Here is a 19,458-nt window from a genome sequence, read left to right on the forward strand (position 1 = left end):
TGGAATGACACACGCGTTCCAACGCCCAACCAATCGAATCATTTCAAAACATCACGTGGTAACTGCCGCGAATAATCAGCAAACGTCATATCGTGTTTTTTCGTCGTGCGGTCGGACGGGCGAGGTGAGTTCTGCTATTTTTCTGTCTTTTTAAATTTATATTTTTAAAAATATTTAAGAGATGTTTTATTGTGTAATGCTCCAAGAATGTAGTGATTCATTTGTAGAATTATTGGATAATCTGAGGCTGAAATATCGGGGTTTAATGTCACTTGTCAGTGCTGTCAAAAATTACGGACGGCGGGTACGGGTGGGCATTGTGGGTGTGTACTCTGTCGGACAGCATTTAATAATGCTTGCAATATGCCATTAATATATATTTTTTTTTAATAATAATACGACGAAACAAGTATGCAAACATCCAAATATAAAATGATTAAATTATCACAAAAATACCTTACTGGATTGTTATGGAATGGCAGTCTCAAGCATCCTGTAAAATCGTGGCTCCTGGTGGCAGTGGTGTGCTGACATTTTCAACTCGATCAATTCAAGGAAAGTTGTAATGTATTTTTCCCAACGCTGGTCGGCCTGATTAAGAAAAAGGAGTGAGTTAAGTTGGCCTGATTTTGTTTAAGTTTTGCATGTTTTTGAGCACTAGTTAAGGTCCAATCTAACCTAGGGTAAAAGGGGGAGTATTATTTAATCGACCACTTAAGGAAAACTGGCACTGCTTTGTGTAAATGAGAATGTGGGATCTCAACCATAATTACTCATGACATCATGGTATAATAATGTTTGCAGCATAGCATCAACCCTAGTCAGACCCACGGTTTTTGCTTAGTATTTTAAGCGATCGGTTGGATCCGGTCGAATATATACCCCCACTTAATGGTAAACAGATAGGATGCGGGAGAATTTGACCAGATAAGGAAAACCAGCACTGCCTAGTGTAACTGACAGAGTGAGATCTATTACATGATCATGTTCTTACTTTGTTTGCAGCCTATAATCCACCCTAGTCAGACCCATGGTTTGTGATGTATGTATCAAGTTGTCGAATTCTCCCTCCGGTCGAAAATACGGGAAAGATTCCCATATCTGGCCATCACTTATTTTTCCCTTAAATGACCTATCAGCCATCAGAAAGTGATAATATATCCTAAAAAGTCAAAATTAGCAGTGACAAATTTTGAATTTTGACTGAGAAAACACTTAGAAATTTTCAGACCAGTCCCATAGGGTTTGTGCACAATGTAAAAAGTGATTGCCAGATATGGGAATCTTTCCAAAATACCCCCTCTTACCCTACCTGTAATTTGATTATACTTTGATAATCATCACGTAGCCACCTCAAACTTGAAAATCCAGTAAAGTACATTCGAATGTTGATTGGAATATATATGCTGATTGTCTTGTTCACCACCTGTGTGAATCACACACAGAAAACCTGCTGTACCTGTGGCATTGGTGGGTGGATGATTGAAACTGAGTCACAGTCTGTGGATGAGTAAGACCATGGCAGCAAGGAACAGAAGTAGTCAGAACTCTTGGGCAATTTACATTTTTTACCATTAACATTCCAATACCTCAGGAATACCTATATGGCTAAAGCCTGGACCATTCATTGCGTGACTGCAAGCAGCCTTTGAACACGATGATCGTAGCCGCCCTTTTAGTTGGTAACCATCAACTTCCTAAGTCATGTCACGTCGTTTCTCTTTTTTGAATTTTTTTTCAGGTTTTAACAAATGTGCAGTTGTTAGATGGGAGTTATGAAATCAAGTTATCGATGTGCAGTTGTTGGTCCTTAAAAGCACTATCTGTTCCTGTCATTTGAAGATAAATTGAATTTTTTGCAATAGGCCTAAGTTATCTTCTTTTTGAAATTTTTGATTGGCAGTACATCATTTATGAAATATGACATTTTGGGAAATAGAGAATAGGGGAGTGAGCAACTGAGTAAAGTGGCCTCCAGGTGCTTTCTATTGTTGCTTTCGAGCGTGGTGACAATCATAATCACTTTGAAGTACTAGAGTTCTGACTTTCTGTTTCTTGCTCCATGGTAAGACAGAATAATAAGATGAACTGAATGCTCCTCCTTCACACATTTGCTTGTTTACCCCCCTTTTTTTCTCTTTTTTTTTACATCATCTTTTAGAGGTGCTGATGAGTGCAGCTTTATTACTTTTTGTGACAAGATTTAATTCATTGTTTAACCCTAACCTTCCCAAATCCTCCAAAATCCTCTTTGCAAAATGGAGGATTTTGCAGGATTGAGGCTCTATGGCAAAAAAGTGTGGCTGATTTTGGAGGATGCACTGTGTCAAGGTCTTGGGCCGGACCGTGTGTTGTTACTGGGTTCATGATTTATTTGGCGAAGCCGTGAATGAGTATGAGTATGCGCAAGGGTTGACACGGCGCACACGAGCGCGTGGTTGCTATAATTCGTCGGTTCAGAGTGTGACATCGCGTAGCTGCAATGGACTGGATGAGAACGTCACCCGTACGCTGAATTCGGGCGCAATTCAAACATGACTATGCAATTTTTGATTTGAAATCAAGATCTCAAAATATATTGTTTCGGAATACACACCATTCACTGAACTAAAACTTCATCGGGTTAGTTGTTAAGTACCCTTCTTTAGATTTTGAGCACTTTTGTTGCTTCAAACGAACCTAATGCACAAATTACAAATGATGGCCTGTACCTTTAAAAGCACCTGAAAGAAAAAATTGAACTTACCCCAAACCAAATCGTCATAATGAATCTTTCAAGTGACAGATGTTTCCTTTTTAGTCCCGTTGAACAAAAAACCCTATTCAGCACAGTGAGTCAGAATGCCTACCCAGTTTTTTTCCTTCTTATAATTTGCGGTTTTAGTCAGCACGGTCCTCATCACTTCTCTGCATAATCATGCCGAGAGTGTCTCATCACTCGACTGACTGATGGTGACGATGACGACTGGCCATTCACCAGTAAGGATCACAGGTCACTCGCAACAGCTCGCTGTACCTTAGGCAGAACTGCAGTAGAGATATACCCAAGTCTATACTAAATACTCTAAACCCTCCCGCATGATACTGATTCAGCGGTAGTCTGTCAGTTAGTGGTGTGCATTTACGGGTAGGACAGGTTGCGGGTGCACTATTGAAGTAAAACACGGGTTTAAAGTACCGTAAAAGAAACCAAGTCCCAAAATTCAAATCCTGGAGGTTGTCTAAAGGGCTTTATAGCTTTACGGTGTAAACTGCAACTTTTGCGAGCGTCATCTGTCATGCGTTAAAATGCGCATTAAAATGTGAAATCTGTTTGAGTTTCCATGTATCCCGAATGGCATTCAGAACCTTTCCTTTTCATTGTCTGAGAAGTTACTAAGTAATTTGTAAAGTTGGTTACGGGTACCCGATTCCATAATCTAGAACCGGTTCGTGACATCAGCGGTCGGGTACCCTGTTCCGATGCACATCCCTGCTGTCAGTAACCGTTTGTTTCACTACAGGAGGCGATAACGCTGTTATTTGTTCAACCGAGTGCACATCATGTTTACATGGACTTACTGATAGTTCAGCAATTGTGTTCTGCAGGTTTGGATTCTTACATCACCTTTTTGTTTGTCTCGGCAGCATTAAATTACAATTTATCCAATTTTGTTGACTTCCTCTGTTGTAAGTTGTAATTGTCCTTCTTTTTACATTCCAGATTTGTGACGGTGCATCAGCCAGCAGTGGAGGTCATCGGTTAGTGCCTTATCTATAACTTTATCCTTTTCTTCGTCAGACTCGGAGCATGCAGACTGCAGATATGCCTTCAGGTAAGTCTGAAATTTGCCCTCAAATTTGCGACTACATTGTATTTCATGTTAAAATTTATGCCTCAGTCTGATTTGTTCTCATCGTTCATACTGGGATTTTCTACATACACTGTAAATGGTGTGGTCCCCAATTCCCCAAAAGATACCAGATTAGTTTTTGTTTCCTGTAAATTTGCTAGGTTTGGGATTTTTTTCTTCAGGGAGGGGGGGGGGGGGGGGTTGCACTGGATTTTGTTTTAAGTTGTCAATTTCGACCGAATCAATTACTGTTGTTTATACAAAAACAAATTCCAAACCTCTGTGATTGTTCTATGAATTGTAAACAATTTTTGAAAAAGCAGAAATGATTTATATTTTAAGAAGTGAGCCCAATATTTCTCACTTCAATAAAAACAGGAAGTTATTACTGTTCCCACTCATGCTCAGTTGTACAAATCTAGTCGTGAATACTAACACAACCCATCCACGCAAAATCCAGATTGCCATAAATGGTGAATCATTTGTCAAATCGCAAGCCCCTCATCAACATTTTTCAAGCTAGCTAGGGTGTTTTTTTGCCGTGCCCGCCTTATTTGGACGAGGACGGCTGCAACGAGGTGAAATTTGATCCCCAGTCAGTCTGTTGATAGATAGGCTTTTCTCCAGTCTGTTGATGGAAAGTCTTCTCTCCAGTCTGTCTCTTGTCTCTCCTCATCAGACCTGGACAAAACGAAGAGCTTCGCATTTTTTATGCACGCGTCTGGCAGCGATAAAATGACCCGAGTGAACTGCCACTTAAGAATATGTACAAAGTAAATTGGGCGTGTGGGCAGCGTGCAGCCTGAATAGATGTCTTCGTTTTAGAAAAAAATGCGAAGACATTTTCCCCTTCAAGATAAATTTTTCAGCAAAAAAAAAGAACTCTCTTGGCCTACGGTTCTATAAAATTCACGTACTGTACATGTAGGCCCCTATAATAATATGAAGGATTTTTTAAAGCATTCTTTCATTAACCCTCCTATGCAAACATACATTCTGGGCCAAGTAGTCCTTTCAGTCAAAATCAACCAAATGACTATTTTCAAAAAGTTAATAATTCCCAGTCTACATAAAGCAGGATGGACTGGCTGCGACCAAATTTTCTACAGCTTTGCTTTGACTGTGGGTGATTGATAAGCCAGCTGTGCCCACAACTTGACCGCTTTGCCTGTTCATGGTCTGTTGATTTAGTTTGACTAGTCCCAGTGCTTGCTTGACATATAATCAGACTGCTGGTGACTAGCCTGTGCTATGAAAACTTTGACTGTCTGTGACTGTTTAAATAGCAGGAGGATTAGGGCACATGTACAATGCAGATTTAGGGAAAAAAGTGGCTAATTTGGAATATTTTATTTCTAAGCGTGGGTACTTAGCAAGCCCTTCTTACACTCCAAACAATTTCACCTTTTGCTTACAAATTTGAGAGGTGAAAACTGAAAGTATATATATATGGAACAATTTGTTATTAACTTGAATCACATGATTTTTCTCTTCAGATGCAACTGACAATTTGTTTTTTTCTTGGAAAATCCCTTAAAATTAATGGTTGACAAATACTGCATCCAAATAACAGGTGATTAAAATGACCAGAATCGATGTTGATAATATCTCTTTTGGAATTTGCAATCTTGAATCTTGGGCTTTTGTGACATTCGTGCCCGCTCTGGCCTAGGGATGTACATGTAGGCCTATCCTTACAATTCAATTAATTGAAGCTTTAGGGCCTATAGGCTTGTGGTACAGTCACGATGAATGTGCCTCTTGTATAAATAGCCCTGATAAGATTTGTCATCAGTAGTCTTCTGACATTTAAAGAAGAAACAAAAATATTCGAAAAAGGAAAACACTGCAGAAAGAATTCTTTTGTGACTTGAGGGGTTATATTTGACTGAGTCATATCGGTGGAATCTTGGCCGTATATTCTAGACTCTTGAGGGCATGGTCTTGTCAATTTGTACAGATAAACGATTTAGAAATATTATCTGTTGGAAATCAGTTGCAACTTGATGTTCTGAAACATGTTTTCTCTGAAGACTGGTTTTTATCATTGTGAGCTTGTGAAAATGAAGTATTTCATTTTTAGGCAATCTGTAATAAATCCATAAATGCACATACACAACTTGAAGCAGGCAACATTTGTGAGGAAAATTTTAGCCATTCTTAATTTCTAACTTAAACTTACAATGTATGTCTTATTACATGTACTTAACCCTAGCCTTCCCAAATCCTCCCAAATCCTCTTTGCAAAATGGAGAATTTTGCAGGATTGAGGCTGTATGCCATTTTTACATGGAGGCAGTTGGAGGATTTTGCAGGATTGAGGTTATACATCCTGGTTAAAATGCCTAGGGAGTTCATCTTAATTAAACATCTGATTTTTGTGTAGGGTGGAAAAGTGTTACATTTTTATGACACCGTTTGTTTGCCCGCTTGCTGGGAAAATTGCATAGTTTTGGAAGCAACTTCTAAATTTTATGTGCGCAAGAAATGTGAAACTCAGAAAAATAGTGCTTTTATAGGCCAAATGAATGTAAAAATATATAAACGGCTTGGGATTGGAGTTTGCAAATCTTGATTGAGGAAGTATTCAACACTAAACAATGTTCAACGACTTATTTTGAATTTAGTTGGAAAAACAAGCTCCTAGATATTTTTTTCCGTCTCTTCAAAATGAGCTTCATGTACAGTGTTTAGAAATTAAGATCATCACACAATGGATATTTTGTGAAACCCAAATCTACATTGGCTCATGAGTACACAAATTAACGGAAAGATTTCCATATAAGAAGTTCACTAATTTTCCTCTGTATTGACTAACAAGCCCCCAGATAGCAATTTCATGTCATCAAAGTCAATTTGAGCAGTGAGAAAATACAAGCATTTTCTTAGAAAACACTTACAATTGTTCAGTCCACTCTCATAGGGTTTGTACACAGGGTGTTGAGTGAACTTCTTATATGGAAATCTTTCCAATTAAACTACTACAGGACGTGTTTATATTTATCTGCTTGTATGCATATTTGCAAGAAGGAATTGAGTACAGTCGCCGTGTATACTCTCTCAGTTAATAATGCCGTAATGGGATTTTCTGCATCGGAAAACATCAATGATTAATTGGGGTTATAGTTGCACTGCCCTCGCATGAATCACCGCACAAACCAAATTGCCGCAGTCCATTATGCTAATTATCGGCGAGGCCCGACGCTCCAGCGGCAGTCCTAACGGAGCTGTTCTGACCTTGCACTGCAAGAGTGCTTCGCAGCGAAAGCGACATTTTGGCGACAGAATCGTAGAAAAACCTGCCACTTCCAAAATGACTTGTAGTTTCAAAATTAGCATGCAGCCCACTTAATATATGACTGAGTCAAGTTAGTGAGAGAGGTGTTCCAGGGGTGTGAAATCTCAGCTTTAAAGCTGATTTCAGGTTTTTTTGTTTTGGATTTCAGCTTTTTTCCATTACTTACTGTGTACAAATGTATAGGAAATTTCCAAAGTTCAGCTTTTTTACACCTTTTTCAGCTATTTTTATCAGTGGTCACTCGCACCCCTGTGTTCTCACTCACAGTCACACGTTACATTTACATATGTACATGTAGCTTAAATTGTTTTTCTCAATTTTCAAGTTTGATTTTTTTCTTCAAATAACGTCATCAAATGAAACCCTAATGTACCGCTTCCATTGTCTGGGCCGATGCGCAAGTCAAACCACATGCTCCCTACAGCGTGTAATTGGCTCACGACTGTTGCCGAAAGGTGGCAAACTGATTTCCCGCCCGCATGTAACTTTTTTGATAACGTCGATGGCGGGACCACACATGGGTACATGTACAGTCATTGAGCAGTGATTGCATTATGCATGCGTCGTTGACAGTTTTCTGATGAACAGTGCGTTCATTCAAGAGTTGAAGATGATGATGAATTTTGAGATTAATATACAGTATATTAACTGTACATGTAGATATAGTATTTGGTCATTCTACAGGCTCTTCATGAGTGGAGTTTTGGCCTATGTTTAACCCTAGCCTTCCCAAATCCTCAAAAATCCTCATTGCAAAATGGAGAATTTTGAAGGATTGAGGCTGTGACCAAAATGTGTGGCTGATTTTGGAGGATGCACTGTGTCAAGGTCTTGGGCCAGTGCTTGTGTTGTTTAGGCAAAAGAAAAAATAGTTTTGCTTCCGGTTTCCCTACCTACCCTATTCTGACATTTTACCCTATTTTTTTTATGGGAAAAATGAGAAAAAAACACCCAAAACCATCAATTACTACCTTTTACCTTGACTACACGTAGACACCTCCATATGATCGTACACAAAAAATATTGCCCAAAACCTACCCTTTTCTGACAGCCCCTACCCTATTTTTTTGTGGGAAAAATGAGAAAAAACACCCAAAACCATCAATTACTACCTTTTACGATTTACTACACGTAGACACCTCCATATGATCGTACACAAAAAATATTGCCCCCCCCCCCCCAAAAAAAATTCCCTACCTACAGTATTTTTGAATACCATGTAATCGGAAGCAGAACTATTTTTTTGGGCCTTATGCTCAGCCATGCATAAATTTAGGCCTAGATTATACTTGAAATCCTCTGCACTGTTGCAGGATGTCACTGGCTCTGCCTTAAGATAATTATTGACAGTGATGGCTGGAGGATTTTTCAGGATTGAGGCAGTGGTCACCCCTCCAAGGATCACATTCAAGAAAAAATTTGGAGGGTTGAGGCTGTATGCAATTTTGACATCCAGGAGGCAGTTGGAGAATTTTGCAGGATTGAGGTTGCATCCAAGCGAAAATGCCTAGGGAGTTAATACAAAATTGTATTATTAAATTCTAAAAATTATCATCATCTTTCAGAAATCAAGAAGAACTCTGGGGTGGCGTTTGAGTTGGTGTTCAAGGAGCCGTCGAAGGAAGCCATCAAGAGCCCCGGACAGTCGCCGTCCACCAAACCCAGCACCTTGGAGGAAATTCAGAAGAAGCAACAGGCGGCCAAGGAGAGGAGAGAGGTAAGGGCCAAACAAGTTTAGAATTTTGTTCCAGATTTTCTTCTTTGTTTTTTCTGCTTCAAGTATACCACAAAAGTGGGCCCTTATGAGCAATGTTACAAGTATTTTATCTTTCTTCTTTTTTTGGCACAACAGCAACAAGAGAGGGAGAGACTGAAGCTGGTAGCCGTCACCAACAGCAAACTAGAAGAGAGCAAAGCCATCCGAAAGGAGAAGGAGGAGCAGTACAGGAAGGAGGCGGAGGAGAAGCTGGAAGGCAAGTTCAAGAAACACAAGGAGAACACGCTGGCCCAGGAGGAGGCTAGAGAGGAGAAACAGAAAGAATTGGTGAGTAGTCATGTCCACCCTACCCCAGCTCCCTCTTCCCCTCAAAGACAGATTGTAGGCCCGTGGATGTGCCATTAAGTGGACTGCCTTCCCTCACTTCTTCATGTAGCACCCCTGAGCTATAAATTTTGCCTATTCTTGAGCTGATGCCACAAAATGAGTCTTGAGTTAGGCTAAGGCAGCTCCAGCATCACTAGAATCGATCAGGGTTTTGTCAAGGAGTCATGACTCCATTGAAAATGCACTCCAAATTAAAACACGCCCTCCCCCCCAAGAACCCCCCCTCCCGAGGCGCGCCCCCCCCCCCCCCCAAAAAAAAATGGAAGGAAAAAAATATTGAACAGTCCATCAAAATCTCACATTACCTGTAACACTGCATGCACATACAAGTAAGTTTCCACATATTTCCCAGACTTCCCTCTTTTCAGAAACTCCCCCCTCCCCTCCCAGCACACACCCAGCCCCGCCTACCACCCCCACCCCACCCCACCCACCACCCCCAACCAACCCCACCCCAGAGGGAAAATATCAACGGTCTAACAATTACGTTTCCAGTATTAAAAAATCCGGTTTTAAAATGTTCACGCCTGAAATTTTTTCCACATTGTTTTAACAGTTATTCAGTAATTAAAATGTAAACCGTTAAGAGCCTGTAATTTATTTCGCTGCTATGCATATTACTTTAGTTGTTTTGTTTTTCTTTAAATTGCAGTGAACAGACTGTAAGTGCCATTTGAATTCAACTGAAAAAAAATTGCCACTTTACACCCTACTAAATAACAATTCACACTGTCTGACACAAAGAGTACATGTTCGGGCCTGATTATCATAGTCTAGGCATTATGCAGTCGGGAAAGACGAATGTTGAAACACGTGCAGCATATACGAGGTCTATGCAGCGCGTCAAAATGTGTCTTTCTACAATGTTAGCTGATCCCTGGGTGAGTCATCGTGACACACAGACACACACACCGCACAGACGTGGGTCTGCATTTACATTGAGCACACCACCCTGTCTGGCACGGGGAGAAAAAAAAAGTCAAAAAGAAGTTGAAAAAAATGTGCCCGTCACAAATTCCATTTTGCCCGTGGATGTTAGATTTTTCTGAATTGTGATATGCATAATTTGTAATGACATGAACAAGTTGTGGTCTGGATTTGCTTTTTCTTAAGTCTGAAGTGATGAATTTTTTAAGGGCATTAATGTTTTATTAATCGAGTTTGCAGTCGCGCTTGTAAATCACTGAATTTCTTGGACAATGCATACATATGTACCCTCTGTTTAAGTATGCGATCTGTGTATTTATACGCATATATATCGCTTGAGGCACTGTTTGTATATCTTGCCTCTGACAGGCTATCAAGCCTTTGACCTGAATTTTCTGGAAAGAAATGTTTGCAATGATGGAATGATTTTACTTTTTTTTGACTGGACCAGGTTTGTATACATGTATATGAATATTCTGTTAAAATTGCTAAATCTATCATATATGTATTGTCACTTTATTTACAGTTGTTTTCCCCGGTGTTCTTTGTTTTGTGTTCAGAATGAAAAGCAGGCAAGAGTCCTAGCCAAGAAGAAGGAGCTGATCGAGACTGAAGGGACGACTGCGCCAGATCTGAATAGAGCAGAGTAGTCCAGCCTGCTTGTATCACAAACACACACTCACATAAGCCTTTCATATCTTCATGTATTCCCCTCCCTCTAAAAATCTACTAGCGCAAAACAAAAATTAATGCACAACGCAAAAGATGCTTTCTGCAACCTCTAAGGTACTTCATCATTTCAAAATAAAAATACGGTAAAAACTTTCAAGCATATATGCCTGTTTTCTGTTTTCGTTCACAACTGCGGTCGATCAGACCATAAAGCATCCTGCGAAAAAAAAGACCAAAATTATGAAATCACTCACTTTTACGTTTTGGCGTGCCTTATTATTGTACAGGGGCAAGGAGTTGTTCAACTGCAAACAAGAAAAGTTAAACGGGGAAAAAAAAAAAACACAACTGAATGGTGCAGTTTATGTAAATTCATGTCCTATTGTGTGTGTCGGCTGCATTTTTTCAGCGGTGTTTTTCTTGTATCTGGTGGAAAGATTTCAATCTTGGCGCTTGTGTCATATCTCCTTGAAAACGAGACTTTCCAGCGACAACCCTTGTATACGTGTAATGTATGTAAAAAAATGAAGTATACTCCTAGCCTTAGATGCATGTAGATGTAGTCGAAACAGGTCTCTCTTTTTTTGTTGCGAGATAGGCATTTAGCAATCCCCTCCTCTTTGCTGTGGACTCTCAGTGGACTTGGGCGTGGCTTCGGGTGTGGTCAGACAAGGGTGTGGCACATGGGTGTGGCATTTTTACAGAAAAGAGGTATAGCTTATTAGAATATCACCAGAGGTCATTTCAAATACATTGTTTCTGAGGAGCCACAATGCTGAGGGCAAGTTGGCCATCGCACACTTTTGAGGAGAGAAACACAGAATGCCATATTAACTTGTCTGGCCTACAGTTGCTCAGCACATTTTTCTCTACAAAAAAAATTCGCACATTCTAGATCTGCTTTTCCTGAAGTTTTACACCATATTTTTGGGCAATTTTTCTTTTGCACTTTTCCTTGGATAAAAATTCACTGAATGCTGCTGTTTAAGATATTAGCCTGTTCAACCTTTCGGGGGCACTTGCTGTCAAAGATATTGTAAATGTGAGCTTCAATGTATGTATGATAAAGAAAACGGAATACACAAAGGCATTGTAATAAGGTCGATATTCAAAGTTTATAGTAGTACCTTGCTGTTAATGTGGCATGCTACGATTGTTAGTCTACATTGGGACTTTGCACGGCAGTGTTAAGATGGTAGAAATTGTACATTTTGTGGTCAGTCTAATGCCATGCATGCACGTAGATTACATAGTTACACATGAATATTCGATGTTCACTTAGGATAAAAAACACAATTAGGGAAAAAAACTCTGTACATGTAGGTATAGGTAGTGAAAGTAGACATATGCTCGTGTAGTGTTGTTGACCTTTTAGTGAGCGTGATGTGACTAATATGCCTAGGAGTTGATTATTTTGATACCAAAAAATTCATAAATGTCTACTGAAATTGAATAATTGATAAAGTTTTGTGTATGCTAAGTTCGTTGGTTGTAGCACCGGCACTGCCATGTTTCACACGATAAAAATCACCACTAAATATGAATGTTAAAATGTGCTGCTGGCTTTTGGTGATACTTTTAATTAAAATGTTGAAGTTTTTTTGTCTTGAAAAACAATTGCAGAACGGACTCACAAAGTGACTGTCTTTTGGAAAGGGAACGATTTTTTGTTTCTTTGTATTTTGCCTTAACGTTTACAGAGAAAAGAGGTGTTGCTTTTGTATTTAAAAAAAAAAAAATTATTTCTGAGTTCTTCCAAATGATTTTTGTAAAAAAAAAACACGAAATGCCAAAAATTATTTATTTTGATTTTGTTATTAACAGTAGTTTAAGTTAGAAACATTTTTTTTTGTATTTGATTGTTACAGTTAACAGTTGACGCAATGTGAGCTAGCATAAGCTACACTTAATTATACTCGTATTGATAATTCTGTCATGCTGCTTTTGAACAAAAAAAATGTTACAACAACTCTTTAAATGACCACTTATTGAATAATAGCTGCAAACCGATAAAGCGGTTTCAGTCATTTCCTCTCGTCCAAAAAAAGAAAAGACCAAAAAATTGCCACTTTATCTACCTGCTTGATTTACTCTCTGAAATTCCATTGATTGTTTCGTTGTACTTAAAACTCAGTTCAGTTGTTTTGTTATATATTATAATGATTGTATTAGGCTACTAGCCCATTCCCAACTTGCATAATTGCCGCTTGGAAAAGTTGCAACTTGGAAAACAATAGACCCCTAACCCTGCTAAATGCAACAGAAAGCAACAAAGGTAAAAAGTTGTTGCATACTGTTGCATTTAGCATGCAACTCAAGTCCCCGTGCTGGGTTGCATCTTGTTGCATTTAGCAGGGTAACTGCTCATAGTGCCAAGCCAATACATGTACAACATGATCCACTATTGCATTTGGTTGCATTTTGCAGGGTTACTGCTTGGTGCCAAGGTATGCACTGGGTTCACTACACAATGCAACAGAATGCAACAGAATCCACTGTTGCAATTTGTTGCATTTTGCAGGGTTCTATTTCAGCTAAGTTGCGTTTTGTTGCATTTGGCAGGGTGCTTAGAGAAAACCTGTTGGGGTTAGAGTTTAAATTAATATTTTTTTTCTTTCTGACGTGTGCTAGGTTTTTCAAACCCAGTTTTGTTTTGCAACGTAAGAGGCTATAATTTTGTGTTCATGATTGTTTTGTCATAAAGCATTACTTTGACTGGAGTTATTTGTACAGGATATTTGACATACTTTGCATTTTTTGTTGTATTTTATTTTTGCTACAAAGAAGTTTTGATAACATTCCATGCTCATAGAGTACTATTTAGAGTTATTTATTACATGTATTTGGTTTTTCGTTTTGAGCAAGCGAACCTTTTGGACAATTTCTCCTCAAGTTTATTTGAGTGGTTAAGCTTACATTTCCAACAACGCTTCTGTTTGCCATAAGAAGGAACAGACACATTGCTTAACACTATGTAGAAACTGAAGCTTATTATGACAGGAAAACCAAACGATCTTTCACTGCAATATTTATTTTAGAAACGTATTTATTTTCAAATGTTAACTTGGAAGACCTTGTCCAATATTCACATCAGATTCTACCCACCTACACGCGATCATTAATTGATAAGACTTTACGTTCTTTACTGTATCTTTTAGGAACATTTTTTGTGTAATAAACAGGCGTACATGTGCTTGGTTGTTAATAAAAAACAAAGCTCTCAAGTATTAATTATTGCGGATAGCATGTTTTCATGATTGGGATGATGATTATTTTGTTGGTTTAGAAATGTGTGATTCTATTTGATTACTGGAAACTCAGAAACGAATAATTTGATCAGTGAATGTGCTCCTCAAGGTGGGAATGGACCGATCCAGTAAGCACCGCCCTATGATGTTATGACCAATCACAGCCGTGATTTATGTCCGACGTGCGTGCACGCGCGTATGATGCGCGCGGCAGGAAAATGTGGCATTGGAGAGGACCACGTGTTAATTTGCCCACGTGCGCAGTGGGCGGGGGTACTGGATCGGTCCATTGGCCGTAGAGTAATTGGTGTCCATTACCCCCCCCCCCCGGCCCCTCCCCCCCCCCCGGCCCCTCCCCTAATATATTGGTCGAGAATGGGGGTTAATTCCATAAAAAAGTTTGATTTGACTCGCTGCATGCTAGGATTCTGAAGTAAATTGTGCCTTCGGTGACTTAAAATATATTCAGTTTCATATGTTATTTGTGTCATGGAGAAAGGCATTTTGTAAGGAGCTGGAGACAATTTGGCAATAATTACGCTGAGCATGGACGAATTTCTTATATGCGACAAGTTATTTTCACAGTAGGACTATAATGTTGAAAATGGGGACATTTGTTTTGAGATTTAAGAGACATGCAACTCTTGACATCCCTGTCGGTTCCGAAAGGTACCCCTGTAAATCATGTAACTCCTACCCACTCATGGCTCTATGTCTCCACTCACTCCACTCCCCCCCCCCCCCCCCCCCCCCCCCCCCCCCCCCCCCAGCAGCAGCCACCCGTAGCCCCGCCTTCCTTTGCCATAAATGGTTAGTGAGTGGCCACGTGAGGGCGCTCTCATTGCAAAATAGCGCCGGTACTATGCAAAACCTGCAGAGTGCAATATCATTTTTTTTAATCTGCAAAAATGGAAGATTTGGCCAGTAAATTCGAGTCAGACATCATTACGAAAGGCAGGGAGCCTGTCATTAAAGAGGACTGCATCTTCTGTAAAATATCGAGGGGCGAAGCAACCAGCAATGTGTTGTTTAAGGTAGATATTCAACCTTTTTTTTGATGATACATTTTTTTAATTCGATTTCCGGTCTTTTGAGAATTGAGTTAGGCCTATTAAACCTCTACTTTACAATGTTAATTAAGGCCTAACGTCTTGTCTTAATTTTCAGATGTTTTGGAAAGAATGCTGCATTTTGACACCACTTTTTGTCATCCAATATTCATTATCTCAATGAAGGTCAGTTATTGCAAAAATGATGAAAAGACATGAATCTGGAACTGAGATTTTCAAATTTTGTTAGTAAGTCTTACTAAGTTAGTAAGTAAGTGGTTGAAAATGCTCGACTCTCCAAAGTCTAGGCACTTACACTTTGTACACAACCAAAGAAGTGGCATGGCATCTGGATGTTACATTCTTTCCGGGGTTTTTAACCAGAAAAAAAGCAAAGTGAAGATACACACTACCACGTGCTGAAGGATTGTGGCAATTTTAATACCCTTTTTTAATGCTGTTGCTGATCAAAGACAAAGTTGAACTTACATCATTAGCCAATGATTAGGTTATCAGTTGATGTTATCCACTGTAAAAACAAAAGTATGGTAACATGAATCTCTAATCCATGTGAAAATACATGTAAATAGAGTACAAAATGTGTAAAATAATTATTTAAACTTAATCAAACTTCAGGTGAGCTGGCGAACTGAAACTTATTCCAAATTAAGTATGAAATCAACAGAACTTCTTCTTTTTTTCTTCTTTTTTTCCAGAACAGTGAAGTGACGGTTTTCTATGACATCCGGCCAGCGGCCAAGGAGCATCTTCTGATCATTCCAAACTGTCACCATGGCAACCCCAAGACGCTGACCAAAGCTGACATCCCAATGGGTAAAATCGAGATGCTCTCCTCAAAAACATTTTCATTTCTGAGTAAAAATTTCCGGCACCAGTTGCATTTTGCAATAGGGTAATAATAAATTAAACATACATGAAGAAGTTAAACAGATCCCACAGTAACTTTCCCACCCCAACTCTTTGAGTTTTTTTAGCCCTGTTTGCCGTTTTTATGATGCTGACATTCTTTTTGTTTACCCGTTCACAGTTGAGTACCTCCATGCCGTTGGTAAAGGAGTCTTGGAGCAGAAAGGAGGAAGCCTAGATGATGCGAGGTGAGCATGTGACCTTTGACCTTTAGACTTGCACCAGTCCAACATTTTAGGACTCTCAAGTCAATAGACTGGCCCATGAAACTACCAGTCCGTCACTTAAATATAAGTCACTATTAAGTGCTGCATAAGTTGAAAGAGACGTCTGGTACCAAGTCTCCTTTCAGTACACATGTTCTCATAGTCATGTGCCAGTCTACAGCATTCTCTCTTGACTCTCTTTCTTTGACCTTTGACCTCAGAGTTGGTTTTCATTGGCCTCCGTTTAACACTGTCGAACACCTACACCTTCACATGGTGTATCCGGCCAGCGGCATGAAATTCTTCAGTAGTATGGTCTACAGAAACAACTCACCGTGGTTTGCAACAGTAAGAACTGATCAATTTCACTGTGTCAATTAGGAAAGAGTTCCATACCTGGACGTCATTGACACATGTGCACAAACCCTAAGAGACTGGTCTGAAAAATTCCCAGTGTTTTCTCAGTAAATGCTTCACTATTTTCCCTGCTAACAATGGCTAAAGTTGACTTTTTAGGACATGTTTTTAAGGAAATGTTTGTAGTGATGTCCATGTATGGAATTCTTCCTGTCAAGGATATCATTGAGCCCATCAATTCATGTCCTATAATATCTCTGTGAATTGCTGAACAGTGAGAGCTAAAAGACAAAATAACATTTTATAATTGATGCTTTCAAACACTTGTGTCACATGCTGTTGTCCTTTCTAGGGGTGCGCATTTACGGGTAGTACAGGAACCGATACCCTATTGAAAAAAAATACGGGTACCTGCGATCCTGGCCAAATCTCGCTGGGCCCCAAACCCCCCGGCCCCTGTCAATGTTGTCTCTCATTGCGCGGTGTGTGCTCCATCAGCTGGAGAGAACAACATTGACCGGGGGAGCGGGGGAGTGGATGACCGTGGCAGGCTGAAGAAGTGTCCCAACCATTTTGGCCGGGATTGTGGGTACCCGTTAAAGAAACCCAAGCCAAAAATTAAAATCTTGGAAGTTGCTGTTCAGATTGTTCATGATATAAAGGTCCGCATGATAATACTACCACATCGGAGCGGCAATACGGCTAGATAGGGTGTATGCAGTGAGCTCTTTAGCTATGTGGTGACAACTGCAACTGTCGCAAGCATCATAAGACGTGAAATTGGTTTTGGTGTTCCATGTATCCCGTTTTTCATTTTGCAATTTTCCCACTGACATTCGAAAGATTTCTTTTTCATTGACTGCGAAGTTACTCAGTAATTTGCAAAGTTGGTTACGGGTACTCGATTCCATAATCTAGAACCGGTTCCTGACATAAACGGTCGGGTACCCAGTTCTGATGCACAGCCCTAGTCCTTTCTAGTATTAGCACTATGGGTAACTGCAAAGGGGCACTGTTTAAACAAGATGTTGCATGTGATAGCATGTTACCTGAGCTGGGGCCGTATCATAAGTCCGACGCCTCATACGTCCGACGCCTCTTTAAGTCCGAAATTTCGAAATTATGAGGCGTCAGACTTATGAGCCATAAATTCCGCCTCATAGGTCCGACGCCTCATAAGTCCAACAATCGACAAGTGCTGTTTTGGACTTACGAGGTGTCGGACCTATGAGGTGTCGGACTTATGAGCGGACCCCCCTGAGCTCACAATCCAGTAAGTGTGAACTCGGTTTTGGTAAAGTATCTTGCCCAAGAACACATGCTGAGTGATCACATAGCATGGCTCTGTTGTACATGTACATACTGAAGATGGGCTTAAGATGACTTGTAGTTTCAACAGACACTTGGAACCATTGCAAAACTCTCTGCAACATCAGGCATATTTTTAGTACTGGGAAATATCTGTATTTCCCTCTTCTTGCCATCATTGCCAAACTGTTCCCGTTTTTGTTCACAGTATGACTGGGTTCTGCAAAGGCTGAAGAACCTCCCGGACAACACACCAGAGGAAACAAAGCAAAGTGCAACTCAAGATGAGAAAGATGCGGGGGAGAGCTCATCAGACAAGGGAACAGAAATATAAACTACATGTCACTGTAATTGTCACTGCAAGTGTCACTGTAAGTGTCACTGTAATTGTCACTGTAAGTGTCATTGTAATTGTCACTGGTCATTTTCAAGGGTGGATCCAGAGAGGTTATTGCCGGAGTGCTGAGGCTGTGCCGGGGAGGGGGGGGGGGGTGGATGGGGGAGGGCTCTCACAAGTGGATAAAGGCATTATTTGAAAAAAAGTTTGTCACTGCCGGGGGTGGGTGTCCCCTGGATCCGTCAGTCATTGTCATTCGTGTGCTCATGTCATTGTAGTGTATGTCACTGTTGAGTGTTGACATCAAATTGCAGATTATGTCGGTGATCAGTTGTGAGAAAATCAATGTGGCTTAAATGTCCAAATGTGCACATGTTTCATCGCATAAGCATTGTGGCTAGCAATATTTTCTTACTCAATGTGTAGTTATTCTGTTACTCCTGAATTTCCAGAATTGAGAGTAAAGCACGTCACATCTGTTCTTTTCCTTGTTAATAAGCCATTCATGTTATTATTTATTATTATTATTATTATATTTTTTTTTTTGCTTTTCCGGTCAGTCTAGTTGGAAAAGAAAAATATCTGTTTGATACAGAAATACTACATAAATACCAGGATGAATGTGAAGTACAGGTGATGAAAATGAACTTGAGAAAAGTAAACCTCTGTAAAACCTCTGTTCAATACTTAATAGTGCATGCAGTTAGTAAGTTTTAATGGGAACGATTGTGTTGCAAAAGAGTCTACATGTTATTTTTATTTAAACCTAATAGATTTCATATATGTTTTTAATGTCATTGTGAATAAACTGGTGCGAAATAATAAATTGTCCTGATTTTGGTATCAATTATTCGACCGCGAGAGGGCGCACTGCTCTTGGGCGTCGCCGGGGGAGGGGGGGGGGGGTGGTAGTCGATGTAATAGACCCTGGCGAAGCCGACCACGGTCTATGATATGTTAACAGATTCGGCAATTAATTATGCAACTAGACTGCGTATGACCTCGAGAAACTGACCAATCAGCAGCGCCTTATATACGCGCGTAATGCATTTTTGTAGAGCAGGTTGTATTACAAAAGCGTGGCATCGAAATCGACCATTTACAAACTTGGTCCTGATTTCGGAATGAAATGACGTCACGCATGCTTAGATATATCAGACGTTCTACCAGAGATGGGCTGCGTGAAGAACGG

General features: G+C 39.9%; 2 protein-coding genes across 2 annotated transcripts; both read left to right on the top strand.

Annotated features, from left to right (window-relative positions):
- The first annotated feature begins 14 nt into the window (after positions 1 to 14).
- On the top strand, positions 15 to 14,066 carry LOC119729123 (stathmin-like). Its single transcript, XM_038201640.1, has 5 exons — positions 15 to 124; positions 3,704 to 3,815; positions 8,697 to 8,848; positions 8,984 to 9,175; positions 10,723 to 14,066. Exons 2-5 carry the CDS (start codon positions 3,791 to 3,793, stop codon positions 10,810 to 10,812), a joined length of 459 nt encoding a protein of 152 aa, XP_038057568.1. The 5' UTR covers positions 15 to 124; positions 3,704 to 3,790; the 3' UTR covers positions 10,813 to 14,066.
- An 834-nt stretch (positions 14,067 to 14,900) lies between these two features.
- Positions 14,901 to 18,800, top strand: LOC119729124 (histidine triad nucleotide-binding protein 3-like). Its single transcript, XM_038201641.1, has 5 exons — positions 14,901 to 15,116; positions 15,848 to 15,965; positions 16,180 to 16,246; positions 16,486 to 16,612; positions 18,138 to 18,800. Exons 1-5 carry the CDS (start codon positions 14,991 to 14,993, stop codon positions 18,261 to 18,263), a joined length of 564 nt encoding a protein of 187 aa, XP_038057569.1. The 5' UTR covers positions 14,901 to 14,990; the 3' UTR covers positions 18,264 to 18,800.
- Positions 18,801 to 19,458: the final 658 nt, after the last annotated feature.

Source organism: Patiria miniata, unplaced genomic scaffold (assembly GCF_015706575.1).
Source record: "Patiria miniata isolate m_02_andy unplaced genomic scaffold, ASM1570657v1 HiC_scaffold_20, whole genome shotgun sequence".
NCBI lineage: Eukaryota > Metazoa > Echinodermata > Asteroidea > Valvatida > Asterinidae > Patiria > Patiria miniata.

Coding starts and splice junctions, on each gene's coding strand:
- LOC119729123 (XM_038201640.1), top strand. CDS start 3,791: ATGCAGACTGCAGATATGCCTTCAG. Junction 3,816..8,696: donor GACTGCAGATATGCCTTCAG/GTAAGTCTGAAA, acceptor ATCATCTTTCAG/AAATCAAGAAGAACTCTGGG. Junction 9,176..10,722: donor AGGAGAAACAGAAAGAATTG/GTGAGTAGTCAT, acceptor TTTTGTGTTCAG/AATGAAAAGCAGGCAAGAGT.
- LOC119729124 (XM_038201641.1), top strand. CDS start 14,991: ATGGAAGATTTGGCCAGTAAATTCGAGTCAGACATCATTACGAAAGGC. Junction 15,117..15,847: donor CCAGCAATGTGTTGTTTAAG/GTAGATATTCAA, acceptor CTTTTTTTCCAG/AACAGTGAAGTGACGGTTTT. Junction 15,966..16,179: donor CAAAGCTGACATCCCAATGG/GTAAAATCGAGA, acceptor ACCCGTTCACAG/TTGAGTACCTCCATGCCGTT.